Source organism: Ptychodera flava, chromosome 22 (assembly GCF_041260155.1).
Source record: "Ptychodera flava strain L36383 chromosome 22, AS_Pfla_20210202, whole genome shotgun sequence".
Classification (NCBI taxonomy): Eukaryota; Metazoa; Hemichordata; class Enteropneusta; family Ptychoderidae; genus Ptychodera; species Ptychodera flava.
In genome coordinates this window covers 6,146,645-6,159,571 of record NC_091949.1, presented here as the reverse complement: position 1 = coordinate 6,159,571, position 12,927 = coordinate 6,146,645, and the positions used below count along the sequence as shown (strand labels likewise).

Below are 12,927 nucleotides of genomic sequence, written 5' to 3'. Positions count from 1 at the left end.
GAACATCAATCAAAACGATGTCGTCTGTACTTTCGCTTTATTTTCTAAAATGGTGGAAGTAAGGGTCAATTGTGCGAGAGCGCCAAGAATATTGCCCATTTCATTCAAAGCAAAGATAATGGCTTGCATTTTGTCAAAAAAGGGCCAGCTCTTCATTCAAATTCACTAACATAATTGTTCATGTGAAATTGCGTCGTCTGAAATTTAAGTAATTCCGTATGGCATTTTGATTTGAAGGATGCCAACAAAATAGTTGTCGTGAGATCTGTCTGTTTGATAAACAATATCAATTCGCAGACATAAGTAATTCCGTATGGTATTTTTAATTGAAGGATGTCGACAAAACAGTTGTCATGGGATCTGTTTGATAAATGGTACCAATTTGCAGACAAACAGAGCTTTAAAACTGAGTACCAAAGCACATGAATGTCATACTGCATAAGCTGTGTACAAATAATGGATAGTGTCAGCTTTCTGCAATTCTATTCTCCATAGTCAGGAACCCTATCCTATGAAAAAAACAAATAAACACCCACCAAAAAAACAAAGAGTATCTTGAATGAGATATCTTCCCGCAGAGAAAAGAGCAGCCATTTTGTTCCTTTGGTTAGGTTGTTTTCATACTGCACATATCATTCTTTTGTATTCATTTCTAAAAATGAAAGATTGATGACATCAATTTGTTTCTGAAAGACAAAACAAGTTATGAAAGTAACAAACCGTCAGGGTTTGAAATTGTGTTCATACTTCCCTATCTTATTGTAATTGTCATCAGCCTATACAAATAACGCAAAATGGGAAACTTACGTGAAGGAAACGTATGGGAACAAGTAACTGCATTTTAAGGATGAATACAATTAGTCATTTGAATCAAAAAAGGAATTTTAAAAGCCATAAAATAAAAGGAGCTTCGTGCGAAAGACACAGAGTCAGTACTTGGCAACTTAACCGACTGTATCTCTTAGTCAAAGGTGCTTCTGTTTTCTGATACAACATTTGGATCGACGTCGGAGAGGTACGTGTTCCTTATTTATTGTCTTACAACTTGCAAGATCATCGGGGTCATTTTGAGTGGTTAAAAGTTTCTGTATTGCAAAGTAGAAGTTTTACGTATTTATAGCGTCTGTATGGTACGCGAGACCCCTAATACCGCCCTGTTTAAACTCCTACTCAGCAATTTGTCGCAACCTTCCAAATGTAGGTGGCCAGTTAGGTAATATCATCTTTATGTGTTCTTTGTCCCCAGCACTTCAGAGTAATCTAGAATCAGTCTGAATCGAAACACAATATGACAAGAAATTTTGTGATTTTCCTGGGAATATGTGCCATATGTGTGATGAAAGTTTCTGGAGACCTTAAAGAACAGGCCAGAGAGCGTCGTGTACGAGAACTTCGCCCGAGATTTGTCAAACGAGCGGAACAGGCACCACTCGTCCACGCCGGAAATCCAGATGAACGTGTTGACGAAGAGTATATCGTCAAACTGCGGGTAAGAAATTCGATTTTCAACTACATGGTGTCATAGTGTACTATGACAAAAGCTTGACTTCAGTCTATATTTTCCCATGTGTACTTACATTTGCCGAATAAAGTACAAGACTTCGCAATATATGCCTGTATCACTTAGAGTGACACATTCGGAAAACATTAATATAACGGCATGAAACGTATCACTTCAGCACTCCAATCACGTTTACCCTTTTATCTGCTTTCTGAGGTTTTTTGGGTCGATTTTGTACTACAGGATGACCTGACAGAGGACGACCTGGCGGCATTTGAGGAAACGTTTCAAGAACTGTGTGAAAAGAATGGAATGCATATTGATTTTCATGGGGACATCAAAGCATTGATGAGAGGTTTCACTGCTCGAGTGCCGGGCGATGCTGTTGAAATTGTAAGTTTTTTTGCCACGAGAATCGCATCAAAAACAGTTTGCAATTGATAGTTTACATAACCGCTTCAAGGTGGTTCATGTATTTTAATATATTAGAATTTTCTACGCATACAGTCATACCTTTGATTGATTGATGGGTAAAGGGTATGTGAGTGTCTTCTTACGCTGTTTTATTGATTTTTTACACTCAATTTGCGTGACAGCTGCGATGGATGGACGAGGTAGAATTTGTCGAAGAGGATGAACAAGTTCATGCTGTAGACGTTCCATGGGGTTTGGACAGGATTGACCAATCCGATCTGCCTTTAGATAACGTGTTTGAATCCCCTCTTGGTGAGTAAACGCCAGACGTAAATAAATCCAATTGTCCATGGTCTAGGACAAATATTTTATTTGGACTAGTATACTTGTCGATTTTAACTAGTCCAACCGAGGAACAGTAATGGCCTTGAAAGACAAAATGAATTGCACGACTATCAAGACAGCGTGACAAAACCTGTGTCTTATTGATCGACGGTCAAGGGAAACGCTATAACAAAGTTTGCTCGGCTTACCCACGCACTGACAGGATACTTGCGACTGAGTCCACACTTTCTTATGTCCCTGACCTAGTACAAGAGAAATCCTCTCTGTTTCTTCCAGGTAATGGAAGTGGAGTCAACGTGTTTGTGGTGGATACGGGAATCCTTTTCTCGCACAGTGAATTCGAAGGACGAGCATCAAACTTCATTGATTTACTGTACGACGGGAAAATGGTGAGGCTGTTGAACAATTGTCCATGTATAGTTAACTTCCTGACGACTTGGAAATTTTAACTTTTTTAACTTGGTATAATTTTGGTTTTGTTACGGTCAGTATTATCTACAGATCTGTACACAATATTGCTAATGGCTTCCATCTCCCTCCTCAGTGATCTAAATTCGTCTAGATTTTCGGCTGTAGGCGATTCTGCTGCTTGGAGTGAGTGTTGGGGTTGGTGCTTTGTGCGGCTGTCCGTTCTCGCTCGTTTTCCAGCTACTTTTGGCGCCGATCTTCCTGAAAACATGTAGTCAAAAGTATGATGAGGTTAACGATGGCGATTTTTAACTGCTGTTTTGAACAAGCGTAACGAAATCCCCGAACTATCACAACTGTAACTTGTAAGTCACGACCGTCATGAAGGCCTAACCCCGCGAAGGGGGCTGGTAAGGTTTGATGGAACCAGGCCCCTCAGCTTAGCATAATTAATTCCTTAGAGGGGTCTCTTCTAGCGAACTCCCCCCCCCCTTCAAGGGAACGCATTTATGTATGGAAATCCGGTCACGACATGCGACATGCGACCTGCGACTTCAAAACTGCGACCTGCGTGTTTGTCAAACTGCGACCTGCGTCCTGCGTAGGGTTAGTGTTAGGGTTAGTGTTAGGGTTAGGGGTAGGGTTAGGGAAGTCGGACCCCCAACCAGAAGACAAGTTTTGAGCCTTGCCAGGGCAACGTTGGGCCGCCGGGAGCCGACGCATCTCTGCGGCTGAGCGCCCACTGCAACCGTACCCCGAAATCGGACCCCCGACAAGAAGACAGGTTTTCAGGCTTGCCTCTCCCCAACGCCGCCGGCCAGGGCAACGTGTAGCTATAGGGTTAGGTCGCAGATCACAGTTTAAAGACGCAGGCCGGGGATGCAGGTCGCATGTCGTGACCGGTACCTGCGTCCCCGGCCTGCGTCTGTGATCTGCGACCTAACCCTAGCTACACGTTGCCCTGGCAACAAACAGTGGCGGCTTGGCGACTTTCAACAAAGAAAGATGCAATGGCAGTTTATACGATCTAGTATAGGCCTACACAAAACTTTGGTAAGGTAAGGTCTTGTCCAATGTCATTTACATTATAAACCTGCGTAATTAAGGCTGATTTTGCCATGTAGTAAATAAAAACTCTATCCGGTGTGGTCCTCCAGATCGCCCAGAAGATCGTATACAAACTCCAGCCAGCCAGGAAGATACAGACAAATTGTCGGTATTCAAATACGCCAATTGAAAAAAAAACACACTTGCAAAAAACAGTAGGAAGACTCTGCGAGTACACTGCGACATCAGCGTTTTACACAAACCACAGTTTTAGGACAGCTGCCGCCACACATCTATATAGTCGTGGAATAGACGATCAGCTTATTCCCCCGAAAAAAACCGGTCACTGAAGCATTGCCATCAGATCCTACAAGTTAACTGGTTGCGATACATAAAACTGAATACGAAATGTCAAACCAACATTGAGCCAAGTAGCCTGTGTACTAGCCGATACTGCGCAAGAGCTAGTAACATAAATAAACAATGACAGTACCGGACAGCCTACTGCTGAAAGTCAAATTATATATCTAACAATCATAATTGAATGTATTCAGTATCACTCAACAGAATCGAAATACGAAGTATTAAAATGTTAATATATTTCATAAAATGGCTATATTTTCTGTACCATTAGGCCAAAGTACTTAAATTCTTTGTTTTGCGTCCATTCAAAATAGGAAAAGGTACGCGTCTAAGCGGCTGAAAAAACACACACAAGAAAATTAAGACAATGTAATTTGATTGCAGCAAATAAAAAATTGTAACAAAATTTTTAGTACAGAAAACCTAAGCGGTTATGCCCTAAAATTTCCTATTAAAATACACTGTGTGTGTTTTTCATGAAAAACCTTAAAAACCTAAGCGGGTGGGGACGCAAAACAAAGAATTTAATTACTTTGGCCTTACGGCATTGAGCAACAGTTCGAAGTTAGCAAGGGGCTCCAGTGAAAAATGCATCGAAAATACCAAAGACCCCTGACTTCAAACACAGCAAGCAAACGATAAAGAGTGACAAGGTAGAGAGTAAGAGTGGAGAAAATAAAACCGTCGACGCGAAACATGAAAGTCTACCCAATTAAATACAGGTGGAAGCTGTTATCCAAGAAAATGGAAGTTTTCTTCAAAATGACTAAAGATGTGTGTGCAGTTAAAAGATAAACCATTAAAGTCGCATGCTATGCACCTGTCATAATATATTCGTTTACACGTACTCTGTTCAGTGTTTGCTCTGGTGCAGGGCAATATGTTTATAAGGCCCCCGTCCGGGGCATTATTTCCATATATTTCCCAACTCTGAGGTAAAATTTGCATAAAATGGATGCTATATTACATTGAATGCCCCTCGAGAACAAAGAAAGTTGGTGTGTGTAGTGTTGTAAATAAAATGCAATCGTTAGGGGAGGAATATGTAACACGTTTGTTTTCCAAGTACTGATACAGCTTTTCTCTTGTAGGAGGTACATACAATTAATAAATTCACGAAATCAATTTTATTAAACTATTAATTCATAGCGATATGCATATAGTTCTCGAGTAGACGAGCGCATCTCCAAGACAACTGGTAATGAAATTTTTTCGCTCTTTTCTGTTTCCCTGAAGATCATAGCCTATAATAAAATCTGCTTAGTCAGGTTTTGACAGTTTTGGATTAGTATTGTTTCAGTGTTTCGAAATATCATTGTCGGCCCGTAGGTTTGAAAAATATCTCATACTTGTAATTTACCGTAAGTTAGGGATGGACCATTAGATCTTGGAGGGGGGTGGTCACAATGAAATTGTGAAAATTTTTTTTTTTACTATTGTAAATTTCTAAAAAAAAATTTTTTTCCAATTGAGATTAGCTGTGCAATTTTTTTTTTCAAAGTAAATTTTCAGATTTATAATTTTTTTTTTTAGTTCGTCGCTGTCTGAGGATAAAGAGGGCAAAGATGTGGTGCAAAGCACCACAAGCGGCCGCGCAAGCGGTCACGGGGGGAGGTCAGAAGAGTGGGTGTTCCCCCCTGCCGTTGGAGCTTTTGAAAAATAGAGATTGAATTGGTATTATTTGGTGGCACTTGAGGAGTATTTTTGCGGGGGGAGGTCAGGAGGGGGATGTCCCCCTCCTGCCGTTGGAGCTTTTGAAAAATAGAGATTAAAATGGTGTTATTTGGTAGCACTTGGGGAGTATTTTTGCGGGGGGAGGTCAGGAGGGGGTGTCCCCCCTCCTGCTGTTAGAGTTTTTGAAAAGTAGAGATGAATATGGTGTTTTTTGGTGGCACCTGGGGAGTATTTTTGCGGGGGAGGTCAAGAGGGGGGGGTGTCCTCTCTCCTGCCGTTGGAGTTTTTGAAAAATAGAGATTAAAATGGTGTTATTTGGTGGCACTTGGGGAGCATTTTTTTCAGATTACACATCTTCCTCTGAAACATGGTCTTCTTGCTCCTCAGTAGCTTCCTATAGTTTTGAATATTGACTATTTTGGTTTCCTGGCTTCCCTTTCTACTGCGTGGTTAAATGCCTACATTCACCCCACCAAACATCATGCATATCTCATGATTTACAATTGATTTTGACAAGCTGAGAAGCTGTTTGCAAAATATAGTGAAATTTGCATATTTGTATTTTTAGAGGAATTGTTGCCCTTTTTTGATCAAAACATCTATTTCTCTGTAGCAGCATGTCCAAATTGATTGGATGTGTATAGATGTGGTGAAATTTCAATATTTGTCTTTTTAGGGCAATTTATGCCATTCATGGTCAAAAAAGCTGTATTCTCAGTAAGGGCTTGTCCAATTTCTTTGAAATTTGCTACATAAGTCCCCTAAGATTTGTTTAAATCATGCTTTTTTTTTGTGGTGGAAAAATTTTTCACATAATTGTCATTCAGCATTTGCTACACACAAACGATTATTCATGCAGATTTATTCAGTATTTGCTATCGAGAAACTTTCAAAGTTCAACCCTTTTGTGAGTTTTTTGTGTTGGGATTTGTTGGATAGAAGGCACTCTACGTAGTGTATTGTTGAATGTTAAAAAATGTGTTGCTGTTGTTTTTTGAGGCTGTTTTTTGAGAAAAAAGAATTGAAAATGCCTTTTTAAAAGCAAAAACTACATAATGACTTGATATGTTGTTTTATCATTATTGACGTGTTTCTACTTGTTCACCCATTCTTGCATTCATCATTGCAATAAAATACTGTGAAAAAAATGAACCTGATGTGGCCTGCATCTGTTTACCTTGATCTTAAAAGGCAAATATAACTTTGTCTTGACAACCATACCATAGTTTTAATGTTTTACCTAGTGTACCTGCTTGGTTTGTATGCAGGAAACAAGTAGAAAACAGGCTCTATAATTTTATAATTTTCAAGTGATCAGAATACAAAAAGTCCTGAAAAGATAAGATAATCACAACTTCCAGTATAAGGGATACAGTCACTCTAAATGTATAAATTAAAATTAAAAATGTGCCTGGAGGATCTACTAAAAATACAGAAAGTTGCTTCCTGTCGGTAAAATCTAAAAAAAATTCAAGATTTTAAAGACTTTTGCAGATTTTTTTTTACGCATTGGTCTTCTTATTTATTTTTATTTTATTTTGCAAACTAGTTTGAAGATTTTTTCCCCTAACTTTCTGCTCTGAATTTTTTTTTTCTGTTTTTGACCACCCCCTCCCAAGATCTAATGGTCCGTCCCTTAGTAGACTATTATTGAACATTCCTATAACGTTTGTGGCCAGCGTGAAGATTGCATTTGGCACGGTACTCACTGTGCTGGCACTATTGGAGGCAAAACAGTCGGCGTTGCTCCTGGCGTGACTCTCTATGGATGTCGCGTATTAAACTGCTTCGGAAGCGGATCCGCCAGTAGAACTATAGCAGGTAGTTTGATTATATATATATATATATATATATATATATATATATATATATATATATATATATATATATATATATATATATATATATATATATATATATATATATATATATATGGATCCGATCAGCTGTTTTATACACCGAATGCCATCTTCACCAATCGGACATATGGGTATGTGGTCAATCTTTGTCTCGTACTAACCCGACGCTAAAGCCAGTCAGCTATAGGTGGGCATAGAGGTTTCACCGCGCTAGCAAAGGACAGCCAGAGCAATCAGAGTTGTTTAGAAACTTTTAAAATATATGTATGAAGTAAATGCCACGAAAGGATCGAAGGCTTATTCTAGGAGATGTCGTGGCTTTAAAAATATCAGAAGCTTACGATCTTGGTCCGAAAGATTCCTTTCGATGACACATACTACCATTGCTTGTAGCCACAAGAAAAGCTACGTAACACATTATCAATGCTGAAAAATCTAAACTGATAAAAAAACAATATCAGTTGGTCTCGAAGTGTCGTCATTAAACAAACATTACTTATCGAATTTCAATGCCACCTAGCTCTATAGCATAATGGTACATACCCACCATATCAAAAGGCATACATTTATAGTCTGACTGCGAGATGCGTGAAATTTGTGTTTACATATATATGTATATATGCAGATTGAAGGATGCATTAAACTAAAGTAACAGATATTATTACTTTGTATTTGAAGTAATTTGAGTTATTATAAAGAGAGAGCGAGACAGAGAGACAAATAGACAGACAGAAAGGTACAGGTATATTGAAATAGATGGATAGATAGAAAGATAAATAGAGAGAGATCGATATAAGTAGATACATACATACATACATACATACATACATACATACATACATACATACATACATACATACGTACATACGTACATACGTACATACACATATAGGTACATACGTACATACATACATACATACATACATACATACATACATACATACATACATACATACATACATACATACATACATACATACATACATACATACACATTTATAATACAACAAAAGTTTGATGTTGCTCAAAAGGATTAATTAGTAATACAAGACTTTAAGAAATAAGTATGCCATGTCGTAATCAATCGTAATTTCAACGTTGACCTTATAAACCATGAACGTCACATTTGTTTGATAATATACACATAATCATAATACTTGTTCACAGCTATGGACACTATTGCGAATTCCGGTATAAAACCAGGGGTTGTATCAATGTCTCTTAGTGGTGGTCGGTCGACGTTACAAAATTTAGCCGTGGCCCGTCTCACAGAAATGGGTTACATCGTCGTGGTGGCCGCAGGTAACAGTGCCCAAGATGCTAGCAATGAATCGCCGGCATCAGCTGAAGAGGTAAAACGTTTTTCAAAAAGGTTGTCTTTCATGTCTAACTACTATTACTTCGATGCAGCCAATTACTCTTGCCAGGAATTTTTTTCATGTCCATATGTTGTAAGGAGGATGTTATTGATGGAGGGAATGGGTACAGGGCCGACCGTTACATTCTTCCTTATAAATGGGAAGGGTTTACTCTCCATCATTTACCTCGCCGGTGTGTACAGCGAGCTGTGGAATCATTTTGATTATTACAATGTTACTTTGCCTGTGTTAGCACTAAGATCAATAAGCTTATGATTGAAACAACAGTTGCAATAACTTGGTATTTTTCAATTTATTGGCAAACATCAAAACAACATCAACAACAACAACAACAACCAGATAATCAAGTTCCCTGTCCTAGTACTTAGTGCAAGTAACGATGCTTTTGCAAATAATAGTTTTCAAGTTCCAAAATTCGACCAATTATTTTCTTTGATATCACACATCGTACACCTCTTATGTCGTGCATATCTAACACTTCGTTTACAGGCTGAAGGTCCTCTTGTTGCAAAGACTTTGACAACATTTATCTATAAATATTTTTATGTGGTGTAATACCAGACTATGTGCTTGAAACCCTGATGACGTCGAAATTCAAATAGAATACGCCTTTTGGACAGATATTCGGACTCTCAAACTTTTACAATACATTTTGATCAGGAAGTTCATGGAGATTAACATTTACACAGGCTTTTTTTATAAGCAGCGAACGTTTCATTCTCCACATAAATTTAACAAAGGGTTGGCAGTCATTTTGCATTTAAAGTGTCAGTAAATATTGAACATTTTTTCTCTGGTATGAATGTGCGAGCGGTGGCCCCTGATTTTTATTCGTCGTTCCGATGGGGAGTGTTGAAAGTTTCCTAACGAAAAGTTTGAGCAAACGTTGAAACGTTGAAATATTTCAGTATTGAAGCATCTCAAATGCTAAAATATGTTTGTCCGAAGGCTATCACAGTCGGCGCAACCAACTCTAGAGATGAGTTTGCATGGTATTCCAACTTCGGCAACAGTGTCAACATCCTTGCCCCCGGATCTGACGTGCTCAGTGCCTGGATAACAAGCAACGACGCATACGGTATTATGAGTGGTACATCCATGGCCACTCCTCACGTGGCAGGTATGCATACTATGTTTGATTCCCTTACTGACAGGTAACGAGTAGAATCCGGTCGTGGCTTTTAGACGTTATCCAGAGGGAAAGCCGCGTAACCAGTGTTCCTTTGTGATAATCAAAGAGTTGTGTTCCTCCGTTGGGAGAAGGGAAGCGGTTTCCACATCAGACGTCGGGAGGGAGAAAACTCATTAGTTATAGCAGAACTTGAGAGGGCAGAAAAGAATGGTTATTGTCCATATACAAATTTTCGGATTTTTCCATATAAAATTTCCCACACTTTATCAACTACCTTACCATTGTTCAAGTTTGAGACGAGAACATAACACTTCAACGATATTCAAACAGTTCAAATTTCACTATGATAATGATATCGATGGTGGTATCGATGATGGTTACGACGACGAAGTATGGCAACTGATAACTATCACGACCGTTACTATCTTAGTTATCAACATTAACATCAATACCACCACCACCACCAACACCACCATCATCATCATCATCATCATCATCATCATCATCATCATCATCAAGCTTTCAGTTATTTTTGTTGAATGAAAGAACAGGCCTTATATGACCTATCCTTTCATCTTATACAGGTGTGGCTGCATTACTACTAGAACTAAACTCAACTCTGACACAAACTCAAGTCAGCGAACTTCTGCTGTCGTCTGCTAAACAAGACCGCATTGACATGTCCATTGTACCGGATGAATATCAGGAAGAGACTCCTGATAAACTATTGAATATTCCTGGACTTGATGCAATTTGAGGATCACGTAAGTTATCATACTCGCCTCAGACCTGTGTATTAGTGTAAAATTAGAAACTACACAAATTATTCAATTCATTTACACCACCTCGACCGTTTCTCAAAAGAACTTTAAAAGCACTAGAAGAACACGAACCAAGTCTCCTTAGTTATGGGTGAGGATGTAAATTCTATCAATTCATACAAACATCAACTGCAACGGCCCCTTCTTTCGACTCTGGTTAACTTAATTTTCCTCATTGAACGAGATTTTCCACCTTTTTGTCATCGGTTGTGTACAATTGTGTATAGGCCGATTCGAATGACAACATAATTTTAAAGGCTAGGCCCAAGTAAGTAACAGCAAGTACACGTTTAAAGTGGATCTTATATGCATCATTGAAGAAGTCCAATAAACCGTTCCTTTTATGTTTACATCACAACTCAATTAGTACTTGGTGTTTTGCTCCTTTGCTGCATCGTGTTTGTGATAGCGATATTTAAAACTGGCAATTAAAATTTGCATTTGTCCAATTCATACTGCACGTTTTTGGGAGACATACCCACACAAACCCAGCGTGTTTGCTCAAAAATGAAAGGACGTAATAGTGAATAATCAAGTTATATCGTTACTATCATTACTGTTTCAAACTGAAAGCAATTTTGTTGAAGGACACACGAATAGGCACACGGATAGCTCAAAATGTGTGGCCTTGAAGTTTACAACGCGATTTGGGTGACCATTTCTTTCGAATTTCACATGAAGACTTCCCTCCTTAATAATGTCTAGAAATACAAGTTCAATAGCCACTCAAAACGGAAACGGATCGAAACGGAAATATCTATGATGCTCCCTTGCCGTATGGTTGAACGCTTGACAGAGAGTTACCTTGGTGATTCTTAGGTGAATTATTACAAACTAGGGAGAGATACGGTGATGTAAGATAGACTGGTCAACAAATTAACAAATTAAATTTAATGTAGATAGTAGCGATGAAAGTTACTATAAAGGTTGGGATGGCCGGTGAAGGATAGTAGGACTGCAGAAATGTTAGCCCCTGTTAAGCTTTGGTTTAACTCAACATAACCTTAAGGTAGTGTCTCTATTTGTTAACCATTAAAGGCATCGCGGGTTAGCACTAATTACTTACATAACTGAGAAGACTTTGTCTGTGTTCTTCTAGTGCTTTGAAAGTTCTTCTGAGAAACAGTCAAGGTAGCGTAAATGAATTGAATAAAAGGGTAAAGACAAATACTTCAAAATAAAATATGGACGGTGATTGATTTTAGTCATAAACATTACCTTCATTGAGTATTCTTCGCATATACCTAGATTCAGTGGCATAAGGATGGCATATAACTAATGGGAATTTGCGCACGATAATTGACACAGAGCAACACACCTTAATGCAATGAGTTCCTCTTTTCATGCAGGCACTAATTGCCAACGACCCCTTAAGTCGATGGTAACCTTACCCTTTTGTTTTCCTGTTTCTCTAGCCGTTCCATTATGCACCGATATATTTTAGGACGCTGTGGATAACTTCTGTGATATTGGCGTTGTCGATTCTGAGTTCTCCGTTTGTGATTTCGGATCAGATTGCTCCAACTCACTTCCAATTGAGACGATTTTCTCTTTTCTCTGATATTTATCTGAGAATTATTGAAAGTGTAGTAGTTAGACTGTGAGTGAACAATACGTTATAGCATGCTTAATCATTTCAAAAATAAAAGCAACAAATATGCTGCAGTTTTAGTCATGTCTTTTCTGGACATATGATGAAAGTATGCCGAGTAATCAAATTGAATTAAGATTTGATTATTTTGGAAAAAATAATACTGCTCAGTTTATGATGGGCTGGCTCTATCTTTTCTGACGAGCAGACCCATCACGAATGGTTTTCTTGACGATCCTGAATAAATAATTGAACAATGGCAGAAGAGTTTGTACAAAAATCGGCAATTAAAGTGCAGGGATACACTATAAAAGTGAAAAAGTGACACTTAAAATGGAATAGTCGAAGATGGTCCATGCAAAGCTCTGGTAGAACTGAACCTTTTCGTAGTGG

At 38.5% G+C, this 12,927-nt stretch overlaps 1 protein-coding gene across 1 annotated transcript; it reads left to right on the top strand.

The window, feature by feature from the left end:
- Window positions 1-893: 893 nt before the first annotated feature.
- Window positions 894-12,608, top strand: LOC139122544 (extracellular serine proteinase-like). Its single transcript, XM_070688029.1, has 10 exons — window positions 894-1,015; window positions 1,247-1,489; window positions 1,745-1,894; window positions 2,098-2,227; window positions 2,537-2,649; window positions 7,432-7,573; window positions 8,779-8,963; window positions 9,939-10,110; window positions 10,707-10,886; window positions 12,359-12,608. The coding sequence occupies exons 2-9, from the start codon at window positions 1,289-1,291 to the stop codon at window positions 10,877-10,879; spliced, it is 1,266 nt and encodes a 421-aa protein (XP_070544130.1). The 5' UTR covers window positions 894-1,015; window positions 1,247-1,288; the 3' UTR covers window positions 10,880-10,886; window positions 12,359-12,608.
- The last annotated feature ends 319 nt before the right edge of the window (window positions 12,609-12,927 follow it).

What these genes read in the sequence shown, in the direction of transcription:
- LOC139122544 (XM_070688029.1), top strand. Translation starts at nt 1,289, where the DNA reads ATGACAAGAAATTTTGTGATTTTCCTGGGAATATGTGCCATATGTGTG. An exon ending in CGGGCGATGCTGTTGAAATT is followed by an intron (nt 1,895 to 2,097) that starts GTAAGTTTTTTT and finishes TTTGCGTGACAG; the next exon opens with CTGCGATGGATGGACGAGGT. An exon ending in GGCCACTCCTCACGTGGCAG is followed by an intron (nt 10,111 to 10,706) that starts GTATGCATACTA and finishes CATCTTATACAG; the next exon opens with GTGTGGCTGCATTACTACTA.